General features: G+C 34.8%; 1 protein-coding gene across 1 annotated transcript in view; it reads left to right on the top strand.

Annotated features, from left to right (window-relative positions):
• GUCY1A2 (guanylate cyclase 1 soluble subunit alpha 2) overlaps positions 1-17,909 on the top strand; it is a 282,766-nt gene extending 264,857 nt beyond the window's left edge. Inside the window, exon 8 of the mRNA XM_044752485.2 lies at positions 3,837-17,909. Within this exon, the coding sequence (XP_044608420.1) occupies positions 3,837-4,044 (208 nt within the window). The 3' untranslated portion in view covers positions 4,045-17,909. The remainder of the gene's footprint in view (positions 1-3,836) is intronic.
• Positions 17,910-18,262: the final 353 nt, after the last annotated feature.

Genomic DNA, 18,262 nt, shown 5'->3' on the forward strand with positions numbered 1-18,262 from the left:
GAGGAATCAAAGACCAAATTCTGGCTTCTGCCTTATAGATGTACTTTATATATGCCAATTATGTATGATTTGGAGAAGGCAGTAAATGCCAGAATAGGATGCCTGAGATGTCATCCTTAAAATTCCATTATTTTTTTTGAACTCTGAATCTTGTATTAAAATGTAAATTACATTTGGGTCATTTGTACCTCAGTGTGAATAAGTTTCAGATCTTCTTCTAAGACAGAATATATGTCAGAGCACAAAGCTTGGTGAAAACAGGGGGAAATGGGTACATAAACAAGAGCCGAGGGAGTCAGAAACCAGCAGTGAGGGAGCAGCTCCATGGACCTCCGTGGTATCAAGCTTCCCTCACATGTATGGGGGCCACCCATTGATCCAAAGCAGCAGGGAATTTTCATCTTGAAAATCAATTTATAGAAAAAAGTCTGTTGAGACAAGGAAGGGTGACAGGCAGGTAAACTAGGATTTGTGTGGCTTCCAAATACTTATTAAACATGTTGCTGAAACTCCCAGGTTGTATATCAACCAGCTGGGGATTACAGCTGGGGATTAATTTAGATTTACGTAGCATCTAAGCTTCTCTATCAGCCCTCAGTTGCTGAAGAAATGGATTGTTAGGCAGAGCTTTAGAGCCAGCCCAGGGACCAGGACTTAATAATGCATTTCAGTGGGGATCAGAGGTTCTGGGGTGATCAGTGTGTAAATTCTTAATCCCTTTATACACATTTGATGATTTATTCAGCACCATGACTCATCATCACCAGGCATGCTATGTGAAATGTTTCCCCTGACCTCCTGCACAGACCCACCAGTAACTCATTCAGATTGCCCTGTTGGAAATCATCTGAATACGGCGTATCAGTGTTCACATACGCAAAGACTGCTAAAGCCTGGATATTACAGCAGTTTGGATCAATTTATCCTCCTGTGCTCTCATTTTTATCATCGAAATTTAAAACTGTATTGTTTATTGATACCCATATGTTTACTTGGAAAGGAGCAAAACACCATAAAAGCTGTTGTCTGTGTGATTTTTAGCACACTATATATGAGATGTGTTTAAAATGTTAAGAGATCAATTCATTATGAAGAATTTTCTCCCAGCTAAAGAGGAGTGAATTATTTAAAAGTCTTGGCATCCAAAGCAGCTAGTACACCCTTTTCTCAGTCATTTATAAGTACTGTCATCCATGTAACCCCAATTTTATTTTTCACTGTCAGAAAATCTCAGCTATAACAAAATGTAAAGACCTTGGTGAGGCAAACAAACCACAAAAGAGAGAAATTAGAGGCTTAACATATAGAGAGAGAAGAGTGTAGCTCATGTGGAGTCCTCTTTGTTGATTAGGGCATTTAAGGAAACTTGTTGGAAAGTGAATATATGGCTCTATTTTGTAGTTGGTGGAAGTGAACTTTATTGCTTTGGTTCTTGACTTTCCTACCAAGATCCATAGTCATCATTTCTCCCTTTGCCCTACAGAATTTCCTCCTTTGGATTGTATCATATGTTGTACCATATATTGCCTTGTATTGCTAATCTGTTTCTATCAATATTTCTTGTCTTTTAATTTTGTGTTAACTTATTCTGTGCACCACCACTTATTCTCCTCCATTCAGAGGACTATTTTAGCGTGTGACAGGCACTCAACGAATGTTTGTTGATTGAGTGACATCATTGATCAACACCGACATGTTGCACATCGGTGATTGTACTATTTGAGCTATGTAAAATCATTGTGGAATTTGTGGCTAATCCAAACTATTGATTAGAGTATTTCACATTTTATTTCTGAAGTAACTGATTATATATGTAAAGAAAATCAACATGTGTAAAAACAAAAAGAAAGCAAACAGTACTGAAGATTTCCATTACGATTGTCGTTAATACCCCATCTCCATCTCAGTTTAGCTGTTTTGTGATGGCAAGCTATCCTAGTGCAGTCTTATAATTTTTTGTAGGGCTAAGCTTGACTAGGAGTTAACAGATCTGGATTCCAGTTCCAGTGCCACCACTGTTTGCTACTTTCATGAGCAAATCACTCTAACTTGTTCTGGACTCACTTTCACACTTCTGTCAAAGAAAAACATGTTATGCTTTGGCATAGGGTTATAATGTGTGGATGAAATGATAAGACAGTTGAAAGAATTTTGGAACCTTAGAATGAGCCTCACTTCCTTGTATCCCAAGTTAATATAATCATCGTGTAATATTTTTTAAGGGATAGTGGATTAGATTTTTTTTTCCTTTATAAGGCAAAATACTGTGACTCTGATTCATGAAAGCAAATATAGATTTCTCATATTGTAAGAATTCTTAGTACCATCAACTGTTGCTTTCAGATATTTTGTATTCATTAAGAATGATTGAGAATGAATGATTTCTTTTTCTTCTCCTTTGTGTAAAGATTATCATTGCTCGTGTAATGATCTTACATTCTCACACATCTTTTGTTCTCTTTGGACTCATTGTCTTTTTGACTTTGCCTTCTCTCTGTCACAATGGCTTCTCTCCCCTGACCCATCTCTTACACTGAATAACTTAGATCTGTTGGTAACATTAACCTGTCTTAGGAGAATGAGTTGTTTTTAGGAAAAAGATGATGGGTTTGGCTCCACTGTGCCTCCCAAATACAATCTAAAGTTTGAGTTTAGGTTTCAAAACTTTGTCTTAACCTACCGCCTCAACTTTAATTCTCATCCTTACCTCATTCTGTACTGCATTCCAATGGTTGGAAACGTGTTGATCCTGATCATAATTTTCTTGCTTCTAAACCTATGATTGTGTTGTTCTCCACATCCACTTGTTGAAATTCTGCTTATCTTTAAGTACCATCTCTTTCAAGAAGACTGTGGTCCTCCCACTGCAAACGTTTTTCCTCTTTTGGACGTCAGAACCCTTTTGTATCTACCTTTTTTATGGCACCTATCCTATTCTGTTTTATATTACTGGTTTTTTCAATTTGTTTATTCAGTTATTTTCTGCTTGTTTTATTCCATTTCTATCTCTGTTGATCAAACTTTGAGCTTCTTAGGTATATTCTACTTACCATTATATTCACTAGAGTCTCTAGGAAATTTTTCTTGGGCCATAAGAAGGAGCTCATAAGAATTGTTGAATTAAATTGAATTGCTGGGCCACATTTTTAAATACGGTTATCAAGCTGAGCCTTTTATGGAGCTGAACAAGAATAAATCTCCAGTGTTAGTGTACTAGAAAAGAGTCTTTCAGTGTTACTAGAAGGGAAGAATTAATCTGTTAAACCATTAATATTAGTGAGTTTAGAAAATATGTATTGCCAGAAATCAGTAACCAGGTATCACAGACAGGTGGAGTGATGAATGGTGTTCTACAAAGCTAAATACTTGACTTATGTGTTTGACACACAGGACGCACATTTAAAGCTTATCAGGAGTCTACGAAGCATAAAAAGAGTGCTCTAGAATTTGGGCATTTTTAAAAACAGAAAGGGTAAATCCTACATGCTTGAATAAAAACTTGCATTATGCAGTTTCCCTAGCCTTTTGTTTAGAAAAAAAAATCAACAAATATTTTCAAATAGTGCTCTTTACAAAGAAATCAAACTTGAATGAACTTTTTCAAGTAGTACCAGGAGCGGCTTTGTGTTTTTATTATTATTAAAACATGAAGGGATCTTTCTGGAGAAATAACATTTCCTAGTATTTGGAATCCTATGAAGGCCACATCTATATAGAGAAATAGGGGCGTTAGCATGAGCGCAGTCATTAATAGGCTTCCTGACTCTTTAAAATTCTGTCCATTTATTCACATTTCCCCTATCTATTGCATTCACTTGTCTATATTTTCTTCTTAGATTATTAAAATGGGAAGAAAGTTTCACATTCATTCCTCGGTCCCGTGAAGAGCTTCCAGACAACTTTCCAAAGGAAATCCCTGGGATCTGCTATTTCCTGGAGGTGAGGACTGGTCCTAAGCAGCCGAAGCCTTCTCTGTCTTCATCAAGAATAAAAAAGGTTTCCTACAACATTGGCACCATGTTCCTCCGGGAGACAAGCCTCTGAGACCTGCTGCAGATCAGAGACTCCTCCAAAAAGCACAAGCCCAGAATGTGGGTCATGACTGGAGAGCGGAAAGAGATGGCTTCTCTTTCACTGCTTTGTGGAGAACAAGCAGCGGAATTTCTGTGGTATGTCAGGCAATAATCCTAGAAAATGTGGGTGATGACTATCCATTAAAAAACTGGAGGGCAAGGGGGAAATAGGATGTGTCCATCTATTTGAGTGTTTTTGGTCATATATATATTTTAATTACAACTATGGGCCCCCTTTCAAAACTAACCAATAAATAGATTCTGCGTTTTCTTGTTTGTCGCACATGCAGGTATCTTTCCCTATATATTTGTATCACTTTTGAGAGCCAGTTTTGATTATATATTCCTACATTTAGTGAGTTGGTATGTGAGGAATATTTTCTAATTTGGTTTTTCTGAACAGACATTTCATACATATATCATGGCAGTGTGGTCGACTTCCCGGCAGGAAGAACTATAACTCAGCAAAATATTTTAGGGATATTACCTATTTTTATACATCTCTCTTCTTCTAGTTAATTACATTTCACACAACATTAATAGATTTTCTGAATCTGCTACTGTATAGTTGGTATATTATGTAACTCTAACCTATTAATCAAATATAGTTCCACTTATTTAGAGAGACTAGAGCCTGGACTGACAATATATATAACCAAGGATTTCAGATGCTGAGAAAGCATTGTGTGTCTGCTTAGTAAATATATCTTTTAGATTTAATTAACGTAGTATAGAATCCAGATGAAATGGGATTTCCTAATAGCAGATATATCTGTAACCAAGATTAAGGAAATGTCCTTTTGCCATCTTCTAACAAATATCAGTTAAGATGAAATGCTTTGCTACATTGGACCCTTTTCAACTTAGCACTTATAAATGTAGGTTGTTCTTGCAACATACTCAACTATGTTCTGATAAACAGAATCGTGCTAAGTGACATGTTAGTACTCCCCCTCCCCCTCCTCCGTGGATGCCTGCTAAGGACTAACTGCCACTCTTGGGAGGAAATCCCTGAATACTGGCGTTACTGAGAAAGTGGTGCAGGACATGTTGCCACGAATGTTGTTTCTTCTTGCATAATAAAAAACAGAGAAAAACCTGTATTTTATGGCTTTGAAATTTTAAACAATTATTCTTCTGCACTTTGGTTGATGTGACTTTTAAATTCAGTGAAGTGGGTCTAACCTTCAGACCTAGTAATCACCATAGTTACAGATAGGCTGCCATCACATGTTTGGTTAAAAGGAAGACGTGTTCCCAGTAATTAGCACTGCATGAAAATATAATTACACTCACCCTGAAATTAGGAGCACGGTGTGTCCAGAGATTTCCTATTTTGGATCAGATGTAAAACCTAAGTTTCCACTGAGGTTCATGAGCTGGAAGCATTTGTTTCCTTGGAACCTTGGGGTGGCCATTTTCTTACTCCAGTAGGTATACTCGTTGGTAGCTTATGTCTACTGAAGGTGATGTTTTTCTTTTTCTGGTCAGGGATTTTGGCTGCATTATGATTTGGTTTTGATATAACTCAGCTAAGGAGTATATTAACTAGTATCCAATGTAGTCTATGAGGCTTAATTAGTGTTTTTAAGTTCTCTAAGTGGTAGCTAGAAAACATTTATAGATATGCAAAGTATTTGTTATAATGGTGATCGCTTTTATAACTGTTGACCTCTGTTCTCGCCCTGGGGCTTGTGAGAACACTAATGCAACACTCTTCATGTGGAGACAGGACCTAGACCCAGAACTCTCTGAATCCTTGCCTGTCCATTCTTCCCTGGGTCTGGGTCTCTGTTTTGAACCATGTCGGGGTGAGAAGGCCAGGTGTTTACAGGAGGCTGTGTAGGCTGAGGACAGGATGCTCTCATGGGAGTAATTACTCAGAACGGAATCTCTTCAGGGGACTGGGAGATTAACCCACTTCCTTCATAGGGAACAGGGAGGAGGTTTACAGTCAATGTGGACAGAATAGGATGGGAGCGCCTCAATCCTCATGTCAAGAATAGGAAACACCTTAGCTATGCTGATGGGCTCCTGATAGCACAGAAGCATGGGGACAGAATCAAGCTCACTGAAGTCATTTATCCTTTTTCTGCACAGTAACTTAGAGCTTATTATGATATAGTAAATCAATAAATATTTTGGTGGTAAATATTGTGTTTTGTAACTATAAGGCTAAAAAGGACTTCCAGGAGTCATCCAATCTATTCCTCTGCTTTTTGTAAAGATTTGTCTAAACAACTCTTCTAAACATATGATTATTCTTTCTGTACTTGACTATCTATGGGAAGCATATTTTAAAAGCATCATTGAAAATCCACTTCATTATCCGTTAATTGGTAATAAGACCCTAGACAAGGATTGTATATACATTGTTTATCAGAAGAATAACAAACTCTTTCTTAGTGTATATGATTTTACTTAAAGAAGAGGTAGCCATTTCCATTGTCACAAATGTCACAACGAAGAATATGCCAGAGATCTATTATATATCACAGACAGGATGTAAATTACATTTTTCATACAATATAATCCAAATGTATCTTTGAAGCTATAGTCTGAGGCAATGGTCTGATCTGTTACCATTTTGCCAACCTAGTACAGTCGATTATTATAGTTACACTGTTGCTATATGTGTTTGCAAGGTACTGTATAAAATAGCTGTTCATTCCAGCTTCAGTCATAGAATTTTGAAGCTGTGAAAAAGTATTATATTTTTATTTGTCCCACATAATACAGTCCACACATCCTCCATTAGGAATTGTGACTATAACAATGGGTGGTAGTTGGTATTTCATTTGACTAATATCTGTACAGTATTCTCACCCACAAACTATTACACACATCATGTACTTTAAAGTATCAGATTAAAGGGAATTTAAATGGATGTCCCATTAGAAATCAAGTGGTATTAAATCGGGGAAATGGTTTTAACCCACTCTAAAAGGGATACTTTAAGATATAATTTGGCACCTCTGTTATTATGTTAAGATATAATATAGCTCCTCTGTTTTAATGTTCTTTCAAGCAACTAATTTGAAGAAGTCACTTTATGACTAGCAACTAGCCATCAGTACCAAAGCTTCACATTGGCATCTGTATCCTTTTGATGGGGAGAATGTCATCATTTGCAAATAGATCAGTTATCTAACAAAGTCAGAAACCTCCATATGTACCCAAACCATACTGCACAGTATGTGCTTTGTGAACCTTAATAAATAGGTAATATTAGCCATAATAAAAAGAATAATACTCAATGCATGGAGAACACATATAGTTGGGTCTCTTGGCTGTGTAGTGTGATGTGGAGAAGGGAAAGAAGATATAGCTTCTAGGTAACAGGTAACCCAACTGTCTAAAATCTTCCTTGATAGTCATCTCTTCTCTTATATTTTAAGTTGTTTTGCGTTTCACTTTTAATACTTGATTATGTGTGCAGTCCAGTGACCTATGACCTATTGTGATTCTGAGACAGGCACTGATGCCCAAGACTGGAGAGTGGGTCTGTGAATTCAGTCCTGCAAATGTGAACTTTCATGGTCTCACCCTTGGTCCTCTTGCTCAGTGACAAGAATATCCGGAACATAGTGTTTTATTGTGAAAGTGCAAAAGTGTGTACTTCTCCAGGAAAAATGAAGCAAAACAGGACAACAACTTGAACAAAATTTCATTCACAAGTGCAGCAAGGCTTTTAATTTTGCAAATTCCTCCAGAGTTCCAGCAATAAAGCAAAATTAAATTGATAGAAGCAAAAGGCAAAGCCACAGAGAATTTGGAAAACCTCCAGGCTCTGTGTTTTATACAGAATCATATTGCCACCAATTGAAATAGTGTATTTGAAGTTGTGAGGTATCAAGAGGGAAATCAAGGGTACGACCATCATTAAACGTATTTATTGAAGCCTCCTTGAGTTCCTGACATGCTGAGGGCAGGTGTTGTGGTCATCATGGCAGAGAGTAAAACTTCTACACATAGGTTTCTGTCTCATCATGCATGTTGAGCAATACTAAGCCCATACCCAGGCCCTCTCTTACTCCATGATGTCACTGGAAACCATCTCGCCCCCACAAGCCTGGCCTCAGCAAACATCTCTGTACCCTTGAACCTAAAATAGGTACAGAAAAAGTTTCCGATGCCTGTTTCAGGCAGATAGGAAGACCCACACAACTCGAGGGGCAGGTAACAAGGCACTTCTGAAGGGAACTAACCATTCTCAGTTGTGCTTGGGCGTTGCTTAAATCTGCAGCTTCTCCCTCTGCTTTTTCTTCAAAATACAATCTGACTTCAAGTACTTGGTGTAACTTCTCTGTATGTTCCTTCGGAATGAATTATACGTGACCCTGAACAGGCTTTGGGTGGCACTAGATGGCTTTCAGCCAATAATATGTAGAAACTCAAGTCTAAGAACCAAGTTCTATATTATAGCCCGGGATTTCTATTATTAGATTACACATCTTCCACTAGGAAAATTAGGTCATTTCAGAGGCTTCTGTAAGCATATCTTATTAGATACAGCCTGAAAACATGATGCATGAGAGACTAAATTATTAAAATTTAACATATTCCAGTTTGAATGATGATTCTTTATGAGTAGCTCTTAATATGAATATACTTAATTCACAACCAGCTGATTTAAAATACACATAAATTGTGTTAACATGATTGAACAAATTTTATTGTAAAATGGATAAATTGACCCCAGCTGTGGACTCAATTTCAAGATACTCATGGTGGTGAATGAAGAACAGACACTGAGGTTATATACAGATTAACATAAATCTTGACAGAGTATATTGAGATGGTGTGCAAAATTCCTTCCTCACACTTGATTCAAACAATTGAAACCTAAGTATCATTGTCTTGCCACCTTTCTGTTTCCTTTCTTCCTTTCTTCTTTCTTCTTCCTTTTATGAAAAAAAGTCATGGATGCATTTGTAACACAGGGAGAATCACGGTCCATCTCATGTTGTAAAATTAGTTGTAATTTTATAAAGTAATGAATATTCTTAGTTTGTTGTGTGTGTTGAATGTAGATATTACATGATTAAAAGGAGTGACATTTTGGAAGGACTTGGGATGTAGAGAAGTAAAGTTTGTGTCTGTATTTCTAATATGTGGTGACCAGACTACAGCTTCATTCAAGTGCCTCATTGCCATCCCATTCTTATTAAGAGATGGTCCTCTTCAATGGTTCAACTCATCAGCTTGCCAGAGTCTGGCTCCCTTCATAAGAATTACCTAGGAAGCTTTTAGGAATACAAATTACTGGCCTGTACCTTCAGAGATTTGGATTCAGTAGGTCTCAGGCGGGATCTATGAATCTGTATTTAGAAAATCAGTCTAGGTAATGCTAATATACAGCCAGATTTTGGAATCATTGAAGAGTATTCAAACAATTCCAATTACTGGGAAAAAATACAAGTTGACTGAGATAGTATTATATTATTTCATTTGTAGTTATTTTGAAAAGCTAAATACTCTGGGCTTCATAGCATTATTTCTTTCACAAATTTTAATTTTAGCTTTAGTTTCAAATTTATGGTCTGCCTTTTGAACATGAGTCTTCAAACTTATTAGAGACAGAAGTCAACACTGATAAGCATGAGGGATGAATATTGCTCACTATAGGGCTGTTAGGGATACTACATATGGTACCATTTTCTTAGTTACTGCTGGAGCTGTGCAGTATATCACAGTATTTGCTGATCCTCACCACTGAGATATAAACTATGAACTTCGGGACAGAGAAGCAAATGTTGAAATGACAGCCGTATTTCTGAATGCTTCGATTTTTATGTTATGAAAAATTACCAACTTAATACTTTGTCTCATTCTGTACTTTTCACATTGAATTGTACATTCATCTAAAAATGATTTCCTAGCAATATCTTGTAACAACCTTTCAAGCAATAATGTAAGCCATGGTGATGATGCCATATGAAACTTTCACTTCTGTGCACTTCAGAGAACCTTTAGGGAAATAGCGACATGTTTAACATAAGCAATAATATAGCTAGTGTGGACTTTTAAAAGATATTCACCATTTACAACAGCAAAATGAGCAGCAAGTGATGACTCAGATATAAATCATCTGAGCAAATGACATGTTTCATCTATCTCATAAGTCATTCATTTGCACACACGCTATAAAGTAATTAGTATATTCCCATCACATTATTTCTGTTGTGTAATTTTTAACATACCTATCATAATATGATTTATATTCAGATCGAGAGATTTGTGTGTGTATGTAATGTTGCCCAGATTTTCAGATCTTTGTAGTATATAATAACAGAGAGTAATTAAGGATGGATAAATGAGTAAAAGCAGAGCATAGGTTGGATGAATTGGTTGAGAAGGTAGGCTTTGCAAAAATATGGATGGGTCTTTGGACAAGTTAATTAGTTTAAAGGTTGGTTTGATAAAGTCTTAGAAGACAAATGATTAAAAATAAAAAGAGCTCATTACCACTGTTTTTTATGATGGCAAATGTTTAGTAAGTATAAGTATTTTGGCTTCAGAACATGATTGGTTGAAGTCACCTGTAGTATAATTAATAAACATTGGAAAGTGATTATGTAGTGATGTTGAAGGTAACCTGCCCTTCTCAGCTATTTTGATGCTAGTACTAAAGCTTGCAGATTTCAAAATGGATAATTCATATTTTTAGTCTTCTTAAAATATAATTTTAATCAAATGTGGCATAGTCAATAATAATCAGTCCTTTAATAGTTTAATTATCCCTCCATCATTTAGAATGATGTATTAGGATTGTAGCTAACAGCGCTGGTACACATGTTACACTGAAGAACTTCTGAATGTTAGATTACTATTTAGCAAAGTCATATAAGCTTAGGATCCATTGCTAAGCCTCTAAATAAGATTACAACTCCTATTATTGCCGAGCTGGGTAAACTCTTCTAATTGTGAATCTGAACACAATCGGAATGCTGTGTGGGTTTGCCGGTATTTTCACCTTCCTATTACCCATAGCAAAATTCCAGTTAGCATCCTCCACCCCACAATTCAGAAAATTTCTCTATAAAAATCAAACAGGATTGTTGATCCGTGAGAAAGTTTTTGACCATTATCTTTTTGCATATTATTAGATGCTTAAGAAGCTTGCTTCTTAATTGTTAATAAATAATGAAAATACTTAATTTGAATCCATTAAATTACAGTGAATTTATCCTCTCAGTTAATTCATCTAATTGTTGATCAGATCATTCTTAATATTAGACTTAAGCACCGTTGCTTATTATTTGAAAGCAGAAGAAACAAGAAAAACTAGATGATCAGCCTAAGTAATAGCTTGTTTCTCATTCTTTTGATCCAAATTTTAAAAATAAAGGAATTGGTTTATATTCATTCTTCCTCTGTGGCCTTTTCACTATTTGTAGATAAAGAAGGGATTCTAAAAAATATATTTTTTACAGTGGTCTATTAAATGTAATTAAATTTAAGTAGGACGTAATGTATTAATTAGGGTAAAATCAGAAATGCACAGAATTGCTTCTTCACACCACCTCACTCTTTAAAGACAATTGCTTCCATTTTGCTGCCATTTATTGAAAGCCAAATGATTTACTTGACTTCTGTTCATTTTATTTTGAAAAGAAAAGAGAAAGAAATCCTTCACAAGCCATTTTCAGTTTTTTTAGGAGATAGTGTCAACCTCTCAGCAGCTGCACATATGAGTGAAAACTGCGATTACAAACTCATAGAGCTATATATAGAAACTCTCTGAAGGTGGCAGATAGAACTAGTCTTGATAACAATGATGGAGGTAAATGAAAGTGTCAGAACATCTGGACTGAAGGAACAAAGAAGACCAAATACCAGCTCTGCCATATGTCACAGAAACCCCTGCTAAAATTAGCACAAAAGAACAGACTATCAGTGTGCAAGTGATACTAAAACAAAACATTTTTTTTCCTTTTATAACATGCCTGGCTGAGCTAACATTCAATAAGAAAAATACAATTTAATTTCATACATTCTTTTTTTGTTGTTCTGACATTATAGAAATTACATCTTTCCCTAGTTGGGAAATTTAATCACAAAGAGCACGAAATATGTATTCTTTGTCCTAAAATCGGTAAAACTATTTTCTGAGCTATCCTATATTCCGTATTTTTCTTCACATTGTTCTCAAGTTGGGCTTTGGCTGCCAACAAAACAAATGCTCGACTTCAGAGTAGAAAGAAGCCTTTATGACCCCGGGCCTATCCATCTCATTCAGGAATGCTCCAGAGAGTTGGGGCTGGGGAGAGAGTCCTCCACAGCGTCTGATGATGTTCTGTGGGAGAGAGGAAGATGTATTCCCAGTCTTCTAAAATTAAAAGTGGTTAGGTAGCCTCTTATCATCATTCAAAGATGCTACATTTATACGTAACTGGTTAGTTAAAGCAGAGTTTGTTGAGAACAGAAATTTTACAAGGAGGAAACAAACTTGAACAATTTTTAATCAGAATTATCGATTAGCAAAATAATTTAGGACAAAAACTTGCTGTCTCGAAAGAGTCAACTTACTTATATCCAAAGTCAGAATGCTACACACTTTTGAACATTTTCTAAATGTATCAAGTTCTTCAGCACTGAGAAAGGAAAATAATTTTATTTATGGATTCCTTAAGGTTTTACCCCCTGGAGATAGCACATAACTATGAATTACATATAAAGCGTTATGTAGAAGATGCCATAAATAAGACAAAATTACAAATTGTGGCATTGAGCCATGGTTTGCAAATTTGGCAACATTCTTTTGCTGAAAAAAATAAACTGGTTTTAATAATACAAGGATTAAAGATAATAGTCAAATAATACTGTGTTCAGACTTGTTCACATTCGGATATAGAGCAAAGCATCTCAAATTTCACAGAATAAAATTTAAGCCAAAGCCAATTTATGTTAAGTCATTTGAACAGCAAATAGCAATATTTCTATGTCACCTCTGACTAACAGGAAACTGCATTTCCATATCCAGTGAAACTTCAATTCCTAGAGCAATTCTACTTTTATTGCCTCCCCAGAGGCACTCCTTTATGGTCAATATAACTAACTTTCGAGGCTGGCAAGAGAGTATGGCTTTCTTCTGAGACTGGGGCGATCTGGATCAGTATATTTGTGTATAACCACTTAAAAGGTCCCCCTCTATTTTTTTAAAAATCTTTTTTGGTTCAAATCTCCATAATTAAAGTGAAGCAAAACATTGGAGCAGTCAGAAAGTTTATCAACAACATGAAACCTCTTTCCAAATTTTATTGGTCTATCTTACAATGTTGAAATTAAAGCTTAAGCTTGGCTTGGGCTCTCAGATAAATTCCTTTGTATTATTTGACTAGAAAGTATTATCAAGAAGAAGAAATTAACTCTCATGGGAGACCTCATGCTAGCCAAGAAGGTCTAGATAAACTAGATGACTGTGTAATTGTGTTCAGTAATTCAGGAGGTTTTTTAAAATTCTTTAATTTTTGCTCTTGTGCAAAGATAATTATTAGTAGATGGCAGCCAAAATTATTATTCCTATCTTTTAAATTTGTTTCAAGTGTGTCACTGGGCACTTATAAAATCCATCCCTTTCATTTATTATGTAACTCAATGACTTGGAACAATGGGTACTCAATGCTTTTTCCTTTGATCCTTAAAAATGCTTTTTTTCTGTCAAAAGAATTCTCCTACTAAAATGCAAATGAATACCTGACTATAAGAGGTACCCATTTTATGAGCATATATGAAATACTTTAACCGGATACAGCTGGACTGTAACAAAGAGAAAGAAAGGATACCGATAAGGAAGATGAAAAGAGACAGAAAAATCAAATTTTGCCTACATTAAAATTATGTCTAAAACCCAACTCTATTAGCCTAGAAGAAAGCTAGAAATAGAGGGTAAGGTTAACTGATTATAGATTTTTAAACACAGTATTCATATTTAACAGAATGTCATAAAATTCAGCATGTCAAAACTTTGTTTAAACAAACAAGAAACTTAAGAAATATGCTAATCAGAATGAATCTATTTAAAGGAACAAAAAAACCTTCTTGAATTATAAAATGCCCACCAGTGCAGAATTTGTTTTCTGTTGGGAAAATTTGGTACTATGTTTTCAATCAATATTTGCTGTATGATCAAATTAAGCATTATGTAGTCTTTATGCTAATGAGAAACTGTGTAAGAGTCCAAATATCAAGGGTGGCTATCGCTTTGAATATCAATAGAGTTTGATATTATTTCTGAATAGAACTGTAAGTGAATGTAAAATGAATGGGCTATATGTATAGATATTATGTGCAGTAAACAAATTAGGCCCTTAAAGTTTGTCAGCATCCTCAGCTTCTGGTTTTTTTTTTCATTCTGTCCTTCTTTCCCTCCCTGTCTTTCTCCCTCCTTCCTTTTCCTTTTCTTTCTTCCTTCCTTCCTTCCCTCCCTCCTTCTTTCCTTCCTTCCTTTTTCTTTCTTTCTTTCTTTCTTTCTTTCTTTCTTTCTTTCTTTCTTTCTTTCTTTCTTTCTTTCTTTCTTTCTTTCTCTCTCTCTCTTTCTTTCTTTCTTTCTTTCTTTCTTTCTTTCTTTCTCTCTTTCTCTCTCTCTTTCTCTCTCTCTTTCTCTTTCTTTCTTCTTTCTTTCTTTCTCTCTCAGTCTGTCTCTCTCTCTGTCTTTCCTTCCTTCCTTCTCTCTCTCTCTCTTATGGAGGATTTATTATTTTGACTGGGGCCTCCCTTTTTCACTTTCACATGATTTAACACTTTGTGGATTCATGAGGTAAGGAAAAGAAGGTGAACATTTAGATATAGATCATTTGAGGATAGGAATGACTGAGACAATGGAGACCTTGGCTTCTAGAGGCTTCATAAGTTAAGAGGAACATGAGTCTGAAAAAATATCTGTTGTTCTTTTTCACTGAATTTAAACACTTTCTCAAGAAGTATCAGGGTCACTTTTTTTGGACAATCTCCTATTTTTTTCACCTATAAATATCTTAATATAGAAAAATCCTCTTATTTTCAAATTGTACATTTTAACTTGGGTACCACATTGCTAGAGATTGAAATAGAAAAGAAGCTTCTTCTATTTGTAAGGAAATTGTTTTCTGAAGACAACTTCCCAATAAGGCAAATACACCAAACGCTACTTGAATTTACTGGCTCTTTATTTAGAGATAACCGATACACTGTCTTGCTTCCTGTATACCCCTCAGTAACTTGGTTTGGCATAGCATGGTGTTTTGGGTCCTTTTGTGAGGGTTTGAAAACATTTGCCATCAATTTTATACATTTAATGTACTGAAAAAGCAATATACAATGTATTCCATATTTCTTAGCTCTATGCCTTTGAAATTTTAACGTATATTCAGATAGCTGTTTACAATCACAATTTTGACTTATTCACTTGAGTTAACAAATTACTATGTTCTAAAATACAAAAGACACAGGGTGGATCATTTTGTGATGTATCAAGGGATCAATCATTTGCAAATCCCAATCCAAAGCCATTTTGTTTTTCAGGGAAAATTCAATCATTTCTAGCAGAGTATTTGATCCATAAGGGAAAAGAAGTCAAATAACTTACTTAAAAGAGTAATAATGAGGAAGACAGAACAGAATATGTCCTTCCATTTTAGGTACCCCCCAACACTATAATAATTTGAGCAAGTCTTAAGATTGAAAGAATCTTTAATTTCCAAAACCGAAAATCTTTTTCTGTTCATATGTTCATGTTAGTGTATTAATATTACATTCAAACTTAAGTTGTCTCTGTGACATAAGTTTGTGTTCATTAAGAGAAAATCATATAGAAGTAATACAGCTTTTTCCTCTCTGGAAAAATATGCTTCAGTAAGTCAAATATCTTTGAATTTTGGTTCTTTTTTCTCATTTTGGACTTTGTTATACACCTCAGGGGTCTTCTACTCTAACAGATCAGGTAGTCAGTCAAAGGAAGAGATATAAAATATTCAGAAAAATTAAAAACTTCAAAAGGGAAGAATTTCTATGTTAATTGAATTTTATTTATTCCACAGTGGCTAATCAATTTTAAAACTGTGAAAAGACAGGCAGCTGCCATATAAATTGACATCTATGAAAATATAAATTATTTTCTTCCTGTTATTTTAAGTGTTAGGAAAGCCTTGTCTTGAAATGACAGACAATCTTAATACTTGTTCAAGTGAAGAAATATGACCTTCAATACATTTACCATTTTTATTTCTTGAGGGAAACATTTTTAATAATGAATATAAAAACAGAAGAAATATGATTGAGGAAAACCAGAAATTAAGATGAAATTTGTACATCTGTGATCCACAGTGCCATTTTTTCCTTCTATTTTGTTGCCTCTTACTGAATTGATATCTACGACCCAGATAGGCAAAATTTACAAGCTACTAATAGTTGTTTCTTTTAAGAATTTGGAAGTAGGCAAAAATTATTCCACTTATGTTGAAATTGACTCACATCATCACAGCAGGTTATGAGGACTGGGGAAGTCAGGCGAGGCTCAAATAGAAAAATGGTCCTTAGAGAGAAAAGTTTCTGATTTTTCTCAGAGCTATATGAACAGCTTTTCCTTCATTAAAAAAAAGACTCTTCCTGAAAGTTTTGTCTTGGAAAAACTCTAAAGTTTTGTAACAGCTGCCTGTAACCACGTTATTACTTTAGTAATCAAGTGACAAAACTGGGTCATTATGCTTTTAAAATGTACCAATTAACTGTATTTCAAAAATAATACATATCATTTTTCATTTCAAAATCAACCTACCTGAATTCTGACTCTTCAACTGTGAGTAGCCATTTTTACAAAACCAAAGGGTCTCATTTCCCAGACAATATTTTAGATTAAAAAACTTGCCTGCTCATTTCAATGCATAAGATAAACAGCCAATGCATTTCCATCAAACATCCTGGCACTATATAATAAGAAATAGGTTTCCCAACTCACTTACTAAAAACACATAGTTATAATGTACTAGGCCTTCATTGATTTCTTCTGCATGGGGTAGGTTTTACTTAATCAGACAGCTAAATTATTTTAATGTTTTGTCCAATTCATTTGCTGTAACTTCATGGGTCTAAATTTTTGGTTTGGCTTGCAATGTAAATAATATTGTACATCTGCTATTTTGCTATTACGTTATACTTTGTGAATCATTTCTTTTAACAATCTAGTTATCACAAACTTAACTTACAATGTCATCAAGTAATACCAGGTAAATATACTAATATATCTGTAGGGCATGGTTAAATTGCACATATTTTGAAATGTCAAGCTATTTTTTGTTTTTTTAAAGATGAATGCATCTTTTAAACCTGTACAATTAATTTAAAAAGTTTCATTCAGTGTTTCACATTATACTTTAAAATATTTTCCTTTATCCAGTAGTACAGGTTTAGAGAAATTTTTCTGATCGAAATGATAAAATATGCCTCATTTCACTAGAATTTCAAGAATACTCGTACATGTAGAAGTATGTAAGCACTTATAGAATTATAAACATCCACTGTGTCTTCTTTGCTTTTCATGTAACGCTACTTTTTATTCATTTGATTGTTTATTTGTAATTATTCTAAATCATGCACAATGTAAATAGCATGTTTCATTATGCAAAATGTGTTTGTATTTACAGACTGCAGAACAAGGTAAATTTGTATATGAAAAATGGAGTGATAAAAACCTGGGATTCTTATAAAACAAAGTGGAAATGACAGTTGTGTGTTATATTTACATAATTCATTACAAAACTACCTGTTTAAGCCATGCATTTATTTACCTTATAAGTCTAAACTGTCACTTATAAAATATTTAAGTCAATAAACGATACCAAAAAGGACTGGTCTATAGATTCTTTTGAGCATCTTTTTTCACACTGTGAATGACAATGACTAAGAGTATGAATGAATAGTAAGTGAAAGAATGGGGAATAAATAAATGAATGAATGGAGTGTTCTCAATGCATTATCATTATGGCTGAAGATTATGCTACTGGCATAGTATTAGGCAGGGCCAATTTTGAATTATTTTTATAATATGAACTCTCTTACAAAACCAAGCAGCGCAGATTACAATTTCTGCAGTTTTATGCACTCTAAATATATGCTACACAGAAAAGGCATGATTCACCTGTCTTATGGCCAGACAGTTGCTTCCCTGAAAGGATAAACAGAGAAAAGGGATAATTTTACTGTCATTATTA

This window comes from Equus asinus, chromosome 20, assembly GCF_041296235.1.
Source record: "Equus asinus isolate D_3611 breed Donkey chromosome 20, EquAss-T2T_v2, whole genome shotgun sequence".
NCBI classification, from domain to species: Eukaryota; Metazoa; Chordata; class Mammalia; order Perissodactyla; family Equidae; genus Equus; species Equus asinus.